The sequence below is a fragment of the Saccostrea cucullata genome, unplaced genomic scaffold (assembly GCF_032062105.1).
Source record: "Saccostrea cucullata isolate Sc308-1 unplaced genomic scaffold, CSIRO_AGI_Scuc_v1 ctg1037, whole genome shotgun sequence".
NCBI lineage: Eukaryota > Metazoa > Mollusca > Bivalvia > Ostreida > Ostreidae > Saccostrea > Saccostrea cuccullata.
Window position 1 is genome coordinate 89,729 of NW_026934157.1, and position 21,733 is coordinate 111,461.

Genomic DNA, 21,733 nt, shown 5'->3' on the forward strand with positions numbered 1-21,733 from the left:
GAGACAATGCATTTGCATCTGCTTTTTATACTGCTTTCAATAACTTCTGTGTTTTGTTACACTTTAATGCTAATTATATTCATTCTTGGACAAATTAACTCCCCCGATATTTTAGGACTAAATAATAGGCATGTATTCTAAGCGTATGGTAATTGTTACCTCTGTGAAGCGGATCTTTCTAAATGGAATTTTACATGCTATATCTGACATTGTAGGTACGGCTCTGTTTAACATGTTTGTAAGTAAATGGTGTCGATGCAATTAACAAATTAACAAATCGATCTCAATTGAATCATTCAGCGTGATACCTATATAGATAGAAATGTCACTCGTAGAATATTTTATCCCAAATGACATAAGTTTTCAGCGGTTTCGAGGAAAATCGTATCAGCTATATTTAGCACTTCTCGTGTGTTCCTCGGTAAACAAGTCAGTGTATAAAAAAGAAACTTACAATTTGTATGAAAACGTCAGTTAGCATTCAAGTACATATATTTTTGGCTGACGAGTTCATTTTTCTACCATAAAATTCTCAAAATGTTGACTTCAAAAGAGACTGTTGATATCCTTGTTTTCTCAAATTATTTGACAATAATCTGTTTTGTATCTTCTACAAATTGTTCCCTAGCAATGTACATGTATATCATTCTTACACACGCACTGACTCAGCTGAGAGATGTAAAGCCTATTTGCAGGTGATTAGGATATATATTGTTTCACAAGTTAAGGATGTCAACGGTAAAAATTGAAGTTAAAAAAAATAGGAGCAGAGCAAACACAGACATCCAAAACATCAGAGGTGGGATCCGGTGCCATGGAGGAGTGAGCATTCCCTGCCGACCGGTCACCTCCGCTGTGTGCTCCGTGTCATGATCTGGAAATAATGGAAATGTTAGTCGTCAATTCAGTGTATTAATAATGGTCTAACAATTAGTATGAGAAACGTCAGTCAGCATTTGCCTATAAACAGACCTATTTGCTTCAAATGTTAGCCCATCTTCGAGAGCAACAGGACAAGATAAATTGATTTTGACATATATGAACATCATATACATTCATACTATTGATGCATAACAGTAAGTGGTCAAATCAAGTTTCATCACCGTCAGGATTAAATGGATAAAGACCTCTAGCATCGTCATAGTGTTGGTAGACGTATTGACGTTCCGCATTTAAGAGAAGAGGCACCACCCATTTTGTCGATAGAGCAACGTTCAGTCTAATTTGCGAGATTCAGTTTCCATGTATTATTGATTGCATCATTGTAATTAAACGTTGATTAGTCGTGACAGTTCATTCTATGTATGTAGGTACATTATTGCTCGTAAATAATTAGTTCGGAAAAAGGGGTTAAAACTACAGAAAACAATGAATTGTAAGAAAATATAAAATGAAAAAAATTAAAGATTGAAATAATACATATTTCTCTATTCTTCAAGTTATATGTTAGCGAAAAATTCATCAAGAAATACATGGAATCTACGCCTGGTGCAAAATAGGAAAAAAGATGAAAATCAAGGAGTAGTAAAGAGTTTGGGAACTTCTGTGTTTTGTTCCCTTTTAATGCTAATTATATTCATTAATGGACAAATTAACTCCCCCGATATTTTAGGACTAAAAAGTAGGCATATATTCTATGTGTATGGTAATTGTTACCTCTGTTAAGCGGTTTTTTTCTAAATGGAATTTTACATGCTATATCTGACGCTGTAGGTACGGTTCTGTTTAACATGTTTGTAAGTAAGTGGTATTGATGCGATTAACACATTAACCTAAAGGTCGATCTCAGTTGATTTATGCAGCGTGATACCTACATAGATAGGAATGGCACCCGTAGAATATTTTATCCCAAATTACATGTTTTCAGCGGCTTTTTTTTGGGGGGGGGGAGGAGGGATCATTGTATCAGCTATATTTAGCTAGCAATTTTGCAAAATTCAGAAAATGGAGTATTCATCCTCGATTGACCGGTCACACTTCTCGTGTGCTGCTCCGTAAAAAAGTCAGTGTATAAAAACAAATTAAAATTTGTATGAAAACGTCAGTTAGCATTTAACTAAATGGATTTTTTGCTGACAAGTTCATTGTGTTTACCATAAAGTTGGCGAAATGTTCACTTCAAAGGAGACTGTTGATAACGATAACGAACAGTATTCAAGATCAAAAGTCGATAAAACAATACAAAATAGTATCAGAGAAAACACGGACCCCCGAAACATCGGAGGTGTGATCCGGTGCCATGGAGGAGTGGGCATCCCCTACCAACCGGTCACACCCGCTGTGTGCTCCTTGTCATGATCGGAAAATAACGAGAAAATTTTCGCCAATTCTGTGTATAAATAATGGACTAACATTTAGTATGAAAAACGTTAGTCAGCATTTGCCTATAAACAGACCTATTTGCTTCACAAATTAACCCATCCTCGAGAGCAACAGGACAAGATAAATTGATTTTGACTTATATGAACATCATATACATTCATACTATTGATGCATAACAGTAAGTGGTCAAATCAAGTTTCATCACCGTCAGGATTAAATGGATAAAGACCTCTAGCATCGTCATAGTGTTGGTAGACGTATTGACGTTCCGTATTTAAGAGAAGAGGCACCACCCATTTTGTCGATAGAGCAACGTTCAGCCTAATTTGCGAGATTCAGTTTCCATGTATTATTGATTGCATCATTGTAATTAAACGTTGATTAGTCGTGACAGTTCATTCTATGTATGTAGGTACATTATTGCTCGTAAATAATTAGTTCGGAAAAAGGGGTTAAAACTACAGAAAACAATGAATTGTAAGAAAATATAAAATGAAAAAAATTAAAGATTGAAATAATACATATTTCTCTATTCTTCAAGTTATATGTTAGCGAAAAATTCATCAAGAAATACATGGAATCTACGCCTGGTGCAAAATAGGAAAAAAGATGAAAATCAAGGAGTAGTAAAGAGTTTGGGAACTTCTGTGTTTTGTTCCCTTTTAATGCTAATTATATTCATTAATGGACAAATTAACTCCCCCGATATTTTAGGACTAAAAAGTAGGCATATATTCTATGTGTATGGTAATTGTTACCTCTGTTAAGCGGTTTTTTTCTAAATGGAATTTTACATGCTATATCTGACGCTGTAGGTACGGTTCTGTTTAACATGTTTGTAAGTAAGTGGTATTGATGCGATTAACACATTAACCTAAAGGTCGATCTCAGTTGATTTATGCAGCGTGATACCTACATAGATAGGAATGGCACCCGTAGAATATTTTATCCCAAATTACATGTTTTCAGCGGCTTTTTTTTTGGGGGGGGGAAGGGGTCATTGTATCAGCTATATTTAGCTAGCAATTTTGCAAAATTCAGAAAATGGAGTATTCATCCTCGATTGACCGGTCACACTTCTCGTGTGCTGGTCCGTAAAAAAGTCAGTGTATAAAAACAAATTAAAATGTGTATGAAAACGTCAGTTAGCATTTAACTAAATGGATTTTTGGCTGACAAGTTCATTGTGTTTACCATAAAGTTTGCGAAATGTTCACTTCAAAGGAGACTGTTGATAACGACAACGAACAGTATTCAAGATCAAAAGTCGATAAAACAATACAAAATAGTATCAGAGAAAACACGGACCCCCGAAACATCAGAGGTGTGATCCGGTGCCATGGAGGAGTGGGCATCCCCTACCGACCGGTCACACCCGCTGTGTGCTCCTTGTCATGATCGGAAAATAACGAAACAATCCGTCGTCAATTCTGTGTATAAATAATGGACTAACACTTAGTATGAAAAACGTTAGTCAGCATTTGCCTATAAACAGACCTATTTGCTTCACAAATTAACCCATCCTCGAGAGCAACAGGACAAGATAAATTGATTTTGACTTATATGAACATCATATACATTCGTACTATTGATGCATAACAGTAAGTGGTCAAATCAAGTTTCATCACCGTCAGGATTAAATGGATAAAGACCTCTAGCATCGTCATAGTGCTGGTAGACGTAATGACGTTCCATATTTAAGAGGAGAGGCACCATCCATTTTGTCGATAGAGCAACGTTCAGTCTAATTTGCGAGATTCAGTTTCCATGTATTATTGATTGCATCATTGTAATTAAACGTTGATTAGTCATGACAGTTCATTCTATGTATGTAGGTACATTATTGCTCGTAAATAATTAGTTCGGAAAAAGAGGTTAAAACTACAGAAAACATTGAATTGTAAGAAAACATAAAATGAAGATTGAAATAATACATATTTCATATTCAAAATAGAAAAAAAAAGGAAAACCAAGAAGTAGTAAAGAGGTTGTGAAATCTGTGGAAGAAGAAAAAAAAATACAATTTAAATATTAAGTTCTAATTAGCATTTTAATTAGGTTTTAAAGAGGCAATAAGCTTCAAAAAGCAGTTACAATTATAACTATGTTACACTATGTTTAATTATGTTTAATTACATATTTCCAGAACATTTTCAAGTTGCAAATATTTTATCCTTTACAGCGAAATTTAGTTTTATGATATTAATTTGTTATTCAACTTTATAAAAGTTATCTTTAAAAGAGTTGGCAGGTTAGATCATAAAAAGTTTTTGAATTTCTAACTTGTCTTTTTTCACGCATGCACATATATTTGTAACATATGTCTCTACACTGTATTTACTGTCAGTTCTTGAGAATGAATTCATTGTTTCCTACCAACCAATTTTTGTAGAATAGCCTTAAACACGTTTAAGCAAATCAATAAAGTTAATTACTTTTGTACAGCTTGTGTATTTATAAGAATTGCTTAGGTTTGAAAATTTTGGTAGGGCATAAATTTCCTCAGACAATCGTTCTGTATCCATGAAATATTATTTTTTTATTTTTATTCATCTTGAGTCGTCTCAGATAAACATCTATAATTGCGTGCATCATGTCTGAAGTATTCTCCGTCTCAGACTTAAATGTTATAGATACACAGTTAAATATGCAAGCATAAATGAATTCACTTACTTGAGCATAATGATTCATAGTAACAATACTCATGGTAGTATTAAAAAGAAATAATCATATGCATTTAAGAGAAAGTATGCCGTGTTGATTATTTGTTTACATTTATATGAAATATGCAAGGATATCGTACATTATTCAAACTTTAAAAAGTTCATCCTTAAAGAATCTTAGGTGGGATCAGGTGTCATGGAGGAGCGAACATCTCGGTCGATTACACCCGTCATGAGCTCCTTATCGTCATGATCGAGATTACACTGAAATATCTGTCGTCAAGCCGTCGTATTAATAATAGTTTAACAATCAAATTGAGAAACGCCAGTCAGCATTTAAAGTATTGTTACTACAATAGTTTTTTACCATCTACAATTAAATTATGGAATGATTTGCCAGATAGCTTAAAATCTGTAACAAGTGTAGCAAAGTTTAAACAGTGTATGAAAAATAAAAATCTTGAAGATAAAACAAAATCCAAATTATACAATTATGGACAAAGAAAATTAAATATACTCCACTGTCAGTTGAGAAACTTCTCTAGTAATCTTAATGCAGACTAGTTTAATCATAATTTAGTTGATTCACCTAAATGCTTAAAATGTGGATATTGTTTTGAAGACTGTTCATTTTTTCTTTCAATGCCCATGTTATGATTTTGCCAGGAACATTTTAATTACATACTCATACCAAGAGATGTCAATATTGTACTATCAGGTTATGATTGTCTATCTCTTAGAGAAAATATGTTATTCTTTGACCAAGTTCATAAGTTTATAAAAAACACTAAAAGATTTTAGTCTGAGCCTTCCTCTCCATATTCTTATTACTTAATTTTTTGTTTGTTTGTTTTTTCCATCATTTTTTTTTTTCTTTTAAATTTATGTTGTTTTCTTTATGCATTTTTTCTCCTCAATTTTTCTTCAACCATGTATTCTTTATAATTCTCTTAATATTAATTTATGATACATGTTTTGTTGAACTTAAAATATGTACAGTAATTTAATTGTACCATGTTTACCTTGATCTTAAATGGAGAGAACTAATATAGGCCCTTGGCCTGCTGTTCAATCCATATTCATATTGTACTCTTTGTATATTATGAATAAAATACTTCTTAAACTAAAGTATTGTTAGTATTTGCTGCCAATGCCATTGTTTCGACCATATAATTTATCCAGAAAGAAAACTTGAAATACACAATACGTATTCAATATGTTGAAAGAACGTTTAGAAAGAAAATCACATTATTTCAAAAGTGTGAATAAATCAAATAAAAGAAAAATCATTTAGACCTTTCTCTCTTCGCTAACCAAATTACAAGGAATCGATTAAGGGTGATGTATTGCCTGATGGTAACTGATGTGATTTAACCATATTTCCGTGCAGTGACTGCCGCTGCTCATAAATCATATCTTCTGGAGAGAGCTTTCAGTCTCGTCTTTAGCACGAAAACAGGCTATTGGAGATATATAAATACACAAAATGTTGTGCCTGATCAGACAGATGTTTTTAGAAATGTAAAACTTATATGAAGTAAAAAAGCAGAAAGTTGAATATGAAGTTGTGAGTTGTTAGTTAGTAAATGATAGATAAAAGTAAGGCCATAACTAAGTCTACCTTGGCTTGTCTTGTTGCGACATAGAAAAGGGTATTAATATATATATCGAAATAAAAAGATCGTGAGAATTTTTAAGATAATATTCGATTATAGTCAACTTTAAATGCTCTTGAAATAGGCCTTAAATTTGTATTGACTACGCATATCGAATTAATTCCTTGATCAATACCTTACGTTTCTCTCTTAGCATGCATATCAGCTTGAATTTAACATTAGAAATGATTTCTTCTCCATTGTTGATTTATTGTTTTCTACGTTTTAATAATGTTTACGGCATTTCAACTGGAGGCTTTAAAATGAAATACTAATTCACTTGAATAAATTAATCATTATTTACAGGAAGTTGATAATGAATCTGATCGATGAATTGCCTCAAATCACGATTGTAAAAGAAATTCGAAATTGATCATTGTAATTTCGCTTACGTCAACTGTGATTTTGAATAAGATACAAAACAAAACAAGTTGGATTCATTCTATAACATTATCGAATAATGAAGCCATTGGAAAGAAGACTTATTTGGTGAACAAAGACGATTCAGGCGACTCTCTGTAGACGGTCGAATCTTAACTTTTAGTGTTCTATTTTTTAAAGTGTTCCAAAGATAAATTAATGTTTAAAATAGGGTTAGAAACCTTTGAAACTATCTATGTAAAGGATATATATTGAATGTGGTCGCCTCGCTAATTAGTCTTTCTGAGAAAGATATTCTATGATGTATTTGTTAATATGAGATTAAACCTTCAATAACAAACGGTCTTTGATCGTTTCTGTCAATTGTTGACCTTATTGTTTATTCGGCGGGAAAAGGGTTTCTTTGACCCTCTTTTATCTGTCTGACAATAAAATACAAAATATTGAACCATTAGAAATTCTTGCTATAATCATCAAAATTGTGGTGTAAAATTATCAAAAATATATTCAAACTTAGAAGCAAATCAATGATAAAGATAAAATGGGAAACAAATCTATAAAATAAAATTTAACATTTAACATAAAATTTAACATTCTATTAAGTTTAAATTATAATGAGGACAAAATGGGTAGTGAGAAAAATATCCTATACTCTGATGACAAAGATTCCATTTCAATATATCAATACTTCAAATAAAATCAAGTATCTGAGTTTATAAAATCGTGAAAATTTATAACACTAAAAAATACTTTTGATGAAATAGATAAATATAACGAATCTTGATTTATCTAAAAAAAAAAAATAAAATAGCAACTCAAATCTTTGAATGTAAGAAAGGGCGTAAAACACGGATCTAGGGGTTTTATCTGGTGATTAGAAGAGGTGATGTGCATCCCCTATAATCTCTTTAACTTATCTTCTCAAATTTCTCAATTCCATTGTTCTTTGTCATATTGCATATGTGTATATTTTGTAACAAGTCGTTTTGCAACAAGACCTTCTATAGTGAATTATTAATTATGAACTTCTGAAGTTGACCTGGAATGTTGACCTATCTTTTTAAAACCATGAGATAATTGACTTGTCTTTGGAGGCGCTTATGTATACTCTTTTAGAATAATATTACATATTACTATCTTTCCAAATTGTTTTCTGGAAGATTTTTAAATTTGAATTAGAAAACAGTTTATTGTCTCATGAACTACCATAGATGAGCATGAATATCACGTAAGAGTGCTTATATGTCGAGTAAAACATCGTTGTTCATCTCATCATAAATTTTTCACTATTATTTCAAATGCTTTTATATTCACATAAATTATGTTTGAAAAATTACACTGATTAACAATTGAAATACATACTTTCGGGTGAATTAGAAAAGAATGACACGAAATTGATATATTTTTATTTTAAAAAATCAACTGTCTTTAATATAATTTACTTTTTATGTGATACTCTTTATGCATTTTTGATGAATTTCCTGAAGTGGCAATAAAAAACCAATTAGATATAAATGTTCAAGAATCTTTATCAGTGAAATCTTTCAGGTCCACGGTGTAACAATGTCATCGTGATAGGACTTTTTCATCAAATACGAAGACGTAAACATCGTCATAGGTTTAAAATCTTTTATGTGAAAGGAAGAACACTTGCTGTAAGAATTAATTATTAGAATTTCAACTTGACACTTAGATATATCGACGACATATTGTCAGTTAACAAAGTTGTTTCCATTCTTATATCCACAGGATATATCCTAGTGAACTTGCAATAAAAAAATATTACAGAGTCTGTCACATCTGTTTCATATTTGGATCTTTTACTTGAAAAATACGTAAATGGTTATATAACAACAAAGCTTTATGATAAACATGTTGACTTTAACTTTTTCAATCGTCAATTTTTCTTACTTATGCAGCAACCTGCACATACAGTTTATATCTCTTAGTCAATCCGATATGGAAGCGCATGTTTTATGTTTCAATAATTTCTACGTCGGGGTAAGTTATTAATAACCAAGTTGATGAAGCAAGGATATCAGCAGTCTCGTTTAAATTCATCATTTCGTGGCAGGTCTGACCGATCGGCAAGGGAATGTTATAATATACAACTGTACCCATACCATCAACATATGAGGTTTATATATATATAGGTTTAAAATTATTTAAAATTTCATGACAAAAAAAATTACCCATAATTTTTCTGTTGCATATGGTATATTTTTTTCATTATCATCCATGGTCTCAAATTGATTAAACAACTGTTTTACATTTTCAGGAAAAGTTTTATTTTAAAGATCTTTCAAAAATATTGAATGCCCTAAATACAACTAAAGATTTTGCAATCTTGACTTCTTTAGCATCATTTTTGGCATAACATTTTATGTAATGTATATGTAAAGATATATGCTGAGACATAAAAAATAATTCCCCTTGCATGTTTTCAAGTGGGGTTTCATAAATATGGTTTTGATGATATTTTTTAATAAACCCTTATATTAAAAAACTTAGTGGTTAACAAAAAACACAAAATGCATGTAAACTATATTCTTGCAAAATTTTCAATTTTAAGTATTAGGTAAGAAGTGTTTGAAATCATTTCAATTATTTTGACTACACTAAAATATATATAATACATTTAAGAATTCTAAAATACTGCGAAAAATATATTTTACATCATTATTCTATTTAATCATTCTAGTCAACCTAACTGAAGAACCCGTGTCTCAGATTTTTGTAATGTTACACTGCTTTCATTGATATACCTTCTATTGCTGATAAAGTAAAGTGGCGAAATGGGTTTTATTTACTTTCATGTATTAAAATGAATGTAATAAAATTGTCAGTAACTATAATACACATATCATTTTAACATAATGTAATGTTTAGTCGTCTTTTGTTTCGTCGTTATCATCGTCGTCTTCATCTAGATCGTCGTCGTCGTCGCTGAAATCTACTTCCGGCTCTTCATCCTCTTGATCTGGATCATCCGGAGATATTATCTTGTCATTTTTATCCAACACCTCTAATTTAATGTTTGTATCTAAAATCCAAGAAAAAAAAAATGTTAGCATACAGGAAACATCAGATAATATTGTTTTAAAGAACCATGTCTATTACAAAATGTTTTTAAAAATTAAGAACCCTCTCTACACTGCATATTAAAGACTTTTAATTCTATGGAATTTTTCTGCAGTTAGAGTGATCAGTCCTTAGATCTTAATTACAATCAATAGAAATTAACAGTATATTTCACAATTTGCAATAAATTCAGGAATTCTAACATTTCAAAGGACTAAAATAAATTATTAAACACGACAGTAGCATGTATTTTTTTTTTCAACCGAAGAGGACAACAAAGATATCTGTTCATTGATACTGTTTTGTGTTTGAATTTTTTTCCTGGGGGAAAATGTCATATGCCACATATTAAATTTATATAATAAATTCAGTAGTATCACCTTTGTGCAATATATTTCAATTGTTGTCCAAATACATTTTGCACTGGTGTAAAGAGAGTTCTTTATAGGAAAAATTGAAATTTTAGATACAAACCTTCAATTTGAAATATCCTTTCCTGTTTGTCAAATTCTTTTTTATCGAAATCATTTAGGGTTAAATGCACAACATTACTGTCTAAATCAGCCAGAAAGCTTTTACCATCGCTCGCAGGCGTTACTTTCCGATACTATATTTTGAAAGAAAAAAGTTTCCTTAAAATCATAAGTTATCACAGATGACTGAGTTCACCTCAAAAAAAATGTTCTCTGAAAGTAAGTCAAAGTCCCACAGTAAAAAAATAATCTAGAAGTTTACATCCCAAGATGATACATTTAGGCAATTTTGATCTGATAGGGCTTGCCGTAACTGGGGAATACACTTATCCAAAAACTTCAACCTAGCCACCCATCAGAAAAATGTTATTCAAATCTAGCATCTGCAGAAAGTTTGAGAGTGTTCTTCCCTTTATGCATCATCCATAAAAGATATTCAATATCTACAGTTTCTTGGGACATGTAATAGACCTGCATATGAAACTTAAACACGGTCCATTGTCTGAATAATGCATATTGGGTTCAGCAAAAGAAGTATGTCAAAAGTGTGCATGCATCCAAAGATTAATCTTCCATGGAAATTTGCTAAACATTGGACTTATACCTCCCTTAGAATGAACCTGCTCCATAAATAATTTCAACCTCTTTACCATGTTTACTCATCCGAAAAATGTTGGTCAGATTCAGCAACCAAAGCAAGTATATTATTATGTTACATAAGATTAAATGAAACTTTTGACATCTATCTTAAATTTGCTTGTTCTGCTACCACACAACTTCTACGTAAAACCTTCTACTTCTATATAAAAAACCCATGTACATGTATCATGTGTATATTTAATAACTACGGAAGCTCTAAACACTGCACATAGTTCTATTTGTAGAGTAGATTCATGTACTTTAAGTCATCTGCCCTTACAAGTCAGATAGAAAAAAATAGTTATTTACTGTTAACTACTCGATGTATGTTGAATAAAAATATTCTTAACATTATATTTGACCAAGAATAACTAATTAAATTCATTATTTCAATTTACCCATTATAAGTAAACAACATTGATTTCTGTTCACAAATAGCCCACTGTTTTTTAACATTTTTACTGCGGAAGTTAGACAGTATCATATTTTGAAAAATTAACTAAATAGTTTCAATATACAAACCTTAACATAAAATATTTTTCTCCAACACCAAAAACACTTTTTCTTAGTGTTTAGAGCATCCAATAATTTCAATAATATACCTTTCATGAAAATTTATACACATGCATGAATTCACATGTGCTTATTATGGTACGTACAAAGGCTTCCGGTTTGTAGCCTGCAAGACATTCCCAGCTGTTGATATCCCAAATTCGCATAAGATTTAATTCTTCAAGGTCACAATATGACAACATATACGGACCATACGGATTTCCATAAATGTCCACCATGTCTGTGTGTCCACTTAACTTCATGTGAACAGTACCTGAATAATTAAAATTAATATGAAAAGTGCCTCGAAGGCTTTCAATGCATGGATTAGGAAAAAGCTTACAAATGATTCATACGCACATCTAGATTTAAATGGGATTGATAAGTGTCAATGCTTATGATTCGTGATTGTGACATATTACCCTGATCTATTTTTAGAGTAATTTTAAAGTATATTGAATATTTACATGTTTCAGCAACGACTACCTGTACATCATTTTCACCTTATTCTTACCTTTCGCCACGTCCCACAATCTAATCGCTCCGTCTGAGTACCCTGCTGCCAAGAGTTCATCTTTTATAAATACCAAATTATTCATGTCTAAACCATTTATGTCTCTGCCCTGTTCTGTGTACGCTTTGAATTCTTTCTCGTCAAAGAGTATGGTAATTTCATCTGAAAAATGTTATAAAATTGAACCATAAAAACACAAGATCTTTATTCGCATCTCCGGAACATAAAATTAAATGTTTGATGAATCTATCAAATGAGTGAAACTGATGCGATTTATGCGACATTCAGGGCAATTGAACAATTGGATCTCTTTTTAAGGTGTCATCCAAACAATCCACAACTTCAAAGTATGATTTTGTGTTATTTTTTACATTAAAGCTGAACACGATTCTAAAAGGAATTGTGATTTTTTACGTCCTACCCTGCAGATTTTTAGGGCAAGAATTAGAGATGCCACCATGTAATGTCGACACCGGTGTAGGGACTTCTATAAACTTTAGCGAGTAATAATGCTATACATTCTAATGCAGGAAAGTTGAACAATAAATTTACAATTATAGTTGTATAAGTCAGTGCAGTATACAAACAACACAGATAAACGTAACTGCAATAAAATATAAACAAAGGTAATGTAAGATTACCAGCACGAACACGGGTCGCCATTCCACGCCGATACCTGTGACAATAAAGCAGTCAGGTGTAAGTATACCCTAGTGTTGATGTATCGTAGATAATGCTATCGAAAATGGCGTATGCTTATTTATGAGTCGTGTTCAGCTTTAAGGACAGTCACGGCTAGAGCTCGAAACAACGACTATTGTTCACAGGGTGAACACTCTGCTAAATGATATGGCCTTCAAGCTTGACTTAATTTTGAAAAAAATTCAACTTCATATGATTTTCAAAAGAAAAAAGATAAGAAACTCATGCTAGTATTTGTACACATTTTCCGAATATTTAATGATTTCCCCGCGTGGCACAGTGGTTAAAGCGTCTGTTCTTTAGCATCGGAATAAGGAATAGATCCTTACTGGTTCGAAAAATATCCCTCACTGCTCAATGACCCTAAGGGCCGAGCATAGGTCAACATTTGTAGCTTTTCATGGGCAAGTGGTGGCGTCTACATAAGAGTGAAAAAAATCTCGAAGGGAACATCAAAGAACAAACATTACTAACATCTGACTTTCGCAGTCTTTAATTTTACCATGTACTGTATATGTAGGCATCACGTTTACACCAAAAATAAATAACTTCAATGATTTAAAAATTCTTTTTAATCCACAATTGTTAAAAATATGCCAAAGATTTTGCACTCTTACCAGTTCCTTGATATGATTTACTCTTTTAGAATGCAGCCTTACTTAGTATTTTTCACGTATCAAACTCTGGAAACAAAACTTAAAATCATTTCCTAAACGTATTAATGTTAAAGGAAAATTCTTATTGAAGAAAAACTGAGCATTTACCGTCTTCTTTTTTCCATACAAATGGTGTAGTAAGCATCTCTTTTCTAACATATTGCAACGATCCAATCACGTAGTTTCCTCGACTAGAAACTGCAACATCTAACCCTGTTTCCCTGGCTTGTGGTCCAAGGTCTTTTTTGGCTATTGTTTTGATGACTTTTTTCTTTTGTGCATCACAAATTAGAAATCTCTCATCTTCTGTTATACAAGCTATAACATGACCTTCTCGGGAAGTCTAACAAAATTGAAATCAATTTCACAATATCAAATATTTTGTTTATTTTCACATGATTGGTAATTTCAAAATACAATGTAACATAAATGGGCCTTAAAATAATTTGCTTTACATTATCAATACACTTTGTAATAGAACAATTCTTTAAATGATATTTCACTGACTAACATAACTTTTTAACTCTAAAAAGATTGTAAATGAACACGAATTAATAAATTGTCGTTTTTAGAAGATAGCAAAATGCACAAAATAGAAAAAAGGAGAAGGAAAAATCATTTCATATAGAAAATTTTCTTTACCTCTATTACATCGATGAGGGTTGATTTTTCTTCAGTTGAACAAGGGATGATTTTTGTAACTTTCCCTGATTTCAAGTCATAACATTTCAAGTTTTTCCTTCCTCGAGTTTGCACAACGAGTTCTAATAAAAAATCAAAATCAAAGTAATTTTATTTTAAATAAAACAAACATCCTTAAAGATGCATTTGAAGGGATCATCCACAAATTAAGTCATAAAAACCCCTTTATTTTTACATTCGTCACTTCTAGTTGACACTAGGGTTGATATTTAATCATCAATTTTTAGCAAATTTAATGAGTACATATATTTTATGCCTTTTGACCTAAGAGTTTGACCCACTTATTCAAACCCTTAACCTTCGCAATAAATTCTGAGCAGTTTGAATAAGGACTGCATATTCCATATGTGTATTTCTCGTAACATTACTTTTTATCAATCTTCAATTAGCAAAGTATCATTAAATCGACTGTTGGCTGACCTTTTTTCATATTATCTGTTAGGTCATTTACTTTACACTAAATGTCTCTTTAAATGCACTTTGTCCGTTTTCCGAGCAGGCTTGATCATGACAAGAAGCACACAGTTGAATTGGTGACAGGAGATGCTTACTTTTTCAATGGCACCTGATCTTACCTCTGATGTTTTATAAAGTAATTGACAACATGCAATCAATATATTTGAATATTGAAGATAAAATTAAATATTTTATCTTTAGATATAGAGAATTTGTCAAAAAAATTCTTCCTCATGCAAAATCAAAATGAATAAGCTTATAAAAGAACACAATAAATGGAAGTGAATTTGATCACTTAGTAAAACAATGGTCTTTTAGGACTACACAAATGTAGTAAGTGAGAAACTTGATAGTACTTGTGTAAATCTGATCATGAACGTTAGAAGATAAAGCCGACATCATAAAATACCTATGAACACGTTTTATACCTTTGCCATTATTAAAAAGGCGTAAATCTCTGTTCCCTGCAGGAATCACTCCCTCAAACACAGTAGATACTGATGTTGTATCAATGGAAATCTTGATGATTTTATCATTTGAGTTAACTAGTGTGAGAGTGTCGTCATCCAACAGAAAAATGTCCCTCGCTTCGCAATCCTAAAAACAGTAAGGAATACTTGTATATCAATTTAAAGAAGCAATACATCTTGAGACTTTTACACCCAGTGAAAAAACACATACAAGGTAGCTTGTGATCACTGTACGTACCAAAGTAAACGATTTTACGACCTTGTGCTTTTGGATGTCATAAATTTCAAAAAGGCTCGGTCCCTCCTTTATAGTCCGATGCAAAACTGAGTAACGTGTGTTCTTCATAGGGATGATATCACTGTTTAAAAAATATAAAAGGTGCATGCTCATTACAATATATTTTTGTTTTTTTTTTTCTTTTGACTCTTGTTTATGCATTAATAAATTAAAATAAACATCATCGATGAAAACTTTGCTTAAAATGTGTTAATGCTATAGAATACGAATATTCCAAGGCAAAGCGAGCCTTGCAAACATTCAGATCATTGTTGCCAAATTCAAATATTCAAATGAACAGTTTATAAAATACCGAAGTCGGTTTGGTTGCTCTGGGAGCTTGTTCTGTACGTCTTCCTTCTCTAGATCCCAGACTCGTATAATGTTATCTCCCGACATCGTGACAAATAACTTCATATCACACGTCTTCACATCCTCCAATGAAACGGAATGGTGGAAATGCGTTGATACTTCACTTCCGAATTTGTCGGTTATAATTACAAATTGGTTGTCGCATGTCAGTATATTGTCATTTTGCCAATAAATGGCATTCAATAAATTATTACCTTCCAAAGCTGTAAAACATTTCAAAGAATTAAAGAAGACAATTTTTATCTGTTTCATTGCATGCTAATCAATCATTTTTTTTTATGTTGATTAAGTAAATATGTCATAAAATTTGGGTACAGAAATGTCTAAATTAATACTACTGTTAGAGTATATTTTGTAATAATACATTAACAAGTTCACGTGATATTTATTTCATCAACATTTTTTTTGTTTTTCTCCAAACCCTTTATAGGAGGTGGGCCTGAAATGTTATAACTGCTAACACTTTTAATTGGAAACAAAATCAAAGAAAATGTACATGATTGTATGACATTGGTCATTTCTATCATCCTATATTTCTTTTACATTCGGAATTTTTATTTTGCCCCTGGGGGAAGGGGGTCAAATGCGGATCAAAAAATGACGTTTTTTATGCAAATAGCCCCTGAACTCCTCATAGAAAAAACCATGCATTTAAGGTCAGTATACACGTTCCTGTTATGTTTAGTATCTCTTGGTGTTATATATTAAGAGGCCCAGGGGCCAAATCGCTCACCTGAGCTCTGGCTATGTAAAACTACAAGCAAAAATCAGTTCAGTATTGAAAAATTTAAATATTAAAGTGGTTTCAAGTGGGATCATAATTTGAAGAAATTTGAATCTACACCACATGAGGATGCTTCCATATAACTATGACCAATCATGGCTTTGATGTCCTTGAGAAGATTTTTAAAGATTTTCCCTATGTATTCCTGTGTTAAATTTTGAACCCTGAACCCCCATCATGGCCCCATACTAACCCTGGGGTCATGATTTGACCAAACTTAAATCTGTACTACCTGAGGGTCTAACACATGAGTTTCATCTTTCCTGGCTGACTGGTTCTTGAGAAGAAGATTTTTAAAATATTTTCCATATGTATTCCTATTTCAAACTTTGCCCTCCCCCCCATCATGGCCCCACCCTATCCCGGGGGGTCATGATTTGAACAAAATTGAATGTTCACTACCTGAGGATGATTCAGTATGAGTTTATCTTTCCTGTTCCAATGGTTCTTGAGAAGAAGATTTTTAAAGATTTTTCCTAAATAATCCTATGTAAAACTTTGAACCCCCCCCCCACCATCATGGCCCCATCCTATCCCTGGGATCTTGATTTAAACAAACTTGAATATATACTATCTGTGGATGCTTCCACATGAGTTTCATCTTTCCTGGCCAAGTGGTTCTTGAGAAGAAGATTTTTAAACAGTTTTCCTACGTATTCCTATGTTAAAATTTGACCCCCCATCATGGCCCCATCCTAACCCCGGGGATCATGATTTGAACAAAATTGAATCTGCACTACGTGAGGATGCTTCCACATGAGTTTCATCTTTCCTTGCCCAGTGGTTCTGGAGAAGAAGTTTTTTTTTTTTAAAAAAATGCCATTAATTTTTCATTAATTCATAATTATCTCCCCTTGGAAGAGGGCATGGCCCTGAATTTAAATAAAATTGAATCCCCTTCACCTAAGGTACTTTGTGGCAAGTTTGGTTGAAATAGTTCTTGAGAAGAAGATGAAAATGTGAAAAGTTTACAACAACGACCGCGACAGACAACGGACAAATTTTGATCAGAAAATAATTCAAATCTGTCATTCTCTTCTGATATCTACTTCGTTTTCAAAATGCTTTAAAATTTAAGTACACCAAAAATTGTGATATAGGACTTTTAGAATATTACCCTTCAGGGTTATATAAGAAATATGACCCTGGAATCTTGTCCAAATGCCTGGTAAGGTACCCTAATTTTTCGTTAGAAAACTTTTTAAGTACCTAGACTTCAATGACAAATTCTTATATATTTTTGAGGAATGTGTTGTCTGACCTTAAAGAAAATCGTAGCATATAAGCGAAATTGTTAGACTAGGAAACTACGAAAATAAAACAGAAAGATGGATGAAATAAATTTTGATGAGTTAGAAAAAGTATGCATTAAATTTAGTAAGCTAGTCAAGTTGAACTTTGCTTCTGAAATACGAGGGTTGTCCCGTAAAATCGTGGACAAAGCGTTTTTCTCGAAAAGTAATGGGCGCACTAAGCTGAAAATTTCAGTAAATGTTTATTTATCATATTTAAGTGCATGATAATTTTTTTGATAAAATATAGGTAAAAATGAAGATTTTATTATGCTTGAATGTGCACGAGGTATTGTCCTACGGCGCACGGTCAAAAATCCAAGGTTTTATTAAAGAATACACAAGTTTGAATTCAAAATTAAAGTTTTAAATACATAAGATTTGGATTAAAATTATCCTAATTCAATTCCACAATCAATTTTGTAGTCTTTGTAAAAATTTTAAGGCATTTGCCAAATTTTTGGCAGTTTCTCGAGCATTCGAAATGAGAAAGTGGTAAACACAACATACGAAAAATGGCGGAGTTCTATGACGTTACGGCGCACCGGAGAACAGTTCAGTTTTATTTCGATGTTGTAATGACACCTTTAGAGACTTGAAATGACCATAGAAGAAAAAATATTATAAAAATATCACCATATCTTAAGTATACAAATGAAACAGGAGTTTTCTTAGCGAAGTTTTTTTTGATCGAGTCCCTGGGGAGTACAAAACATACGGACAAACTCCTAATGTAATAGCAAAAGACGCTGTCACAGTAGACCGCCGATATGAGATTTTCTATTAGTTGAATGATGGTGAGAATATTGTCCGTAACTTACTAATAAATCTTCAGAAGATCGCAAGAGGGTGCCAATTGGTTCTTTGACTGTTTATGGAGACTAAAGAATGTGTATCAGTGAAATACCTAAATTTAAGTCGGACTCATCCAACTTCATTTTCAGCAAAGATGAGCAAGACACTTTGACGTTATAATCCTTGCGCCGTAATGTGATACAATACATGGCATAAAATCTCATAATTTGTTTATTTGTGCATATATTTATCTGAAATTTGCTGTGTATATTACTAAAATATGTAATAAATAATAGTGAAAATTTCAGAATGCAGTGATGTTTATTTTTCACACTAGACAACTTGTCCACGATTTTACGGGACAACCCTCGTAGATGATGCTATAAAACATCTGGAAAATGCGTCCTCAAACCGAGATTGATAAATGCACAATGCGATATTAAAACATTCAGTCACTAAAATTACACTGCTTAATTTTCGGCACTTATTGAAAACACTTACCTTTACTTGTACGCAAAAGCTGAAGTGTAGAAATTTCAAAAAATGCGATTTCATTTATTCCTCTCCCTGCCACAATCTGTGTTTCGTCAGGTGATATGGCCATTGCGACTATGTCTCTATCTTCCCCCATTTTGACGGCCGGGGTGAAGGAATCGTCTTTTATGTTATAAACGTGCAATTTTTCCATGAGATGGCTTGTAAAAGCCACATAATTTTCTGATCCTAAATGGTAAAGATAACTTTTAATATTCATATTTTTTTTCTTGATTGTGTAGGTACCTCGGAACTATTAATGACATATTTTCTAACAATGAGAGCTAGAGTTAATATTTTTATGAACGAAAAGAGAGTGCATCCATTATATTTCTCAATAATGAACATAAAACTTGTAAAGGATAATTTATAGATGTAATTCCCTTAACTAAAAAGTAATTAAATGTATACTGAACTATGACTAAGAGACAGAACTGGATATGTCATTTTGTCACCTTTTCAAAACTTTCAGAGACAATTCAGTAATCAGTTTCATTCTATGCTAAATACTTGATATCAACTATATAAAGTTTAGATCAATGAATATTCCTTTTATCCCCATGCCAGTGGTTGCAACGTAATCGTGTAGCTTTGTTCGTGTAACGTGCGGGATCGTTCGTGTAACGTGTGAAATCGTGCGTGTATTAGACTCAATCGATTGCAGTTTTAATCGTGCATGATCGAGTGGTAAGAAACGTACATTTCATTTTCTAAGTTTTTTTTATCGGAATTGGTATTTAGCTTGTCTCTTTTCTTTAATCCAAATAAAATAAATGGAGCGCGATTACATGTAACATCAATGAACAAATTCATTATCGCTAGTAAATAAAACAATTTAGTAAATTATATACAATATCGTATCTCTTCGGATTGTATACCTTTTAATGATAAACTGCAATCAAGATCTATATGTTTAACGGTTTTTTTTCTCTGATGTGAATTTTGTTTACTGCTAATGGTGGTCGATGTATTTTTCAAATTAAAGAATATCAAAAAATTATATGATTATAGATAAACTATTACCAATGTTTATGTAAACATTAAGTCGGTGAATGTACAAGACATGATCAGTGAAACTTGATTTATTCTTTTAGTGACTACAAATTAATGAATTGTGAAATAATTGCTGAATTTAGAACTTCCCAAATGCAAAAAGCTTTAAATTAGTTTTTTTTAAAAAACCATTTTGTCTGTTTTGTTGAAATATTCCCCTCATACTACATACAAGTACCGTGCAATCTAATAGAATGAAAGTGCAAGCAACAATCGATAAAAAAGTACATCCTTGCGTATCGATCGAAAAGAATAAAATCAATTTTCCGAAGTCGTACAATTAATTTTTTGCGTGAAGATTCGTGCTTTTGCTATCGTGAAAGATCGTGTAACTTGTAGCATCGTGTGCGTGAAGGATCGTACTCGTGCAAAAGATTTTATTTGCATATATCGTGAAGAATTGTTCATGTAACGTGATCGTTCGTGTAAGTTGTCAACAATAACGTTGAAGCCATGTTAGTACGTATGATGGTTTATATAGAGTTTTTGCGAGCTTTCAAAATCTTCCGTGAGGACAAAACACATCTGCATAATGTAAATCAAATCATAATGTATAAGCATCCACCTCCGCTAGCGCTGAACTGAGAAATACGACCACGTTCGTTACCTAACAATGTTTTGTGCATCATTTTCCTATAAGTTTCAATTTCTGACACGATTATTAAAATTGGGTACATGTATCATTTCTAAATTTAACCAGTAAAGTTTCACTTAACAATGTGAGCATGAAAAATCTATGAATAGTGTCCTGTATGAATATTAGAATCCACACCTCTTTAAACGCTTATTCTTAGATTTACTGTTATACCTGTCATATACTCCATCAGGTGACCTTCAATCTTAGTGGGCAAATTTTTACGTCTTAACTCCTTCCCAGAAAGAGCATCAAATAGGACGAGTTCAGTTCTGTCAAAAGCAGCAATGGTACTTTTATTTTTCCCCACAAAAGTTTCCCCTACGTTGTCCTTCATTTCAATTGTGTACTTTAATTCCCATTCAGAGCTGCAGGTAACAATGGCGTTTTTATATGATTGCACTATTACTTGACCATCTGCTGCAAATGATGCCTTGTACAAATCCTGCTTCATTGTTGACCTTGACTTTAATTCTTTTCCTGTATGGACGTCCCAAGTTTTCAACACATTGTCAGATGAACTACCTGAAAATTACAGGATATCATTATATTCAATTTTGAAATGCTCAAATTTGATCAAAAGCTGCTAACATCTTATAAACTTGATTCTCAGTCAGTGAAAACATAAGTCAAAGTCACATACAAGTCTGAAGTTTTTATTACATGCATAGCCAATTTTAGAGTCCAGTTACGATGGAATCGTTATGATTAGAGGTAAAGGAGTCT

At 32.2% G+C, this 21,733-nt stretch overlaps 1 protein-coding gene across 1 annotated transcript; it reads right to left on the reverse strand.

Annotated features, from left to right (window-relative positions):
- Nucleotides 1–9,519: 9,519 nt before the first annotated feature.
- LOC134240060 (uncharacterized) lies at nucleotides 9,520–21,532 on the reverse strand (the record flags this gene model as incomplete). Its single annotated transcript, XM_062722173.1, has 11 exons — nucleotides 9,520–10,064; nucleotides 10,577–10,709; nucleotides 11,874–12,040; nucleotides 12,281–12,442; nucleotides 13,747–13,981; nucleotides 14,281–14,402; nucleotides 15,225–15,393; nucleotides 15,505–15,625; nucleotides 15,857–16,118; nucleotides 19,288–19,509; nucleotides 21,182–21,532. Coding segments are annotated over 11 exons (2,102 nt in total), but the record flags the coding sequence as incomplete, so codon positions are not given.
- Nucleotides 21,533–21,733: the final 201 nt, after the last annotated feature.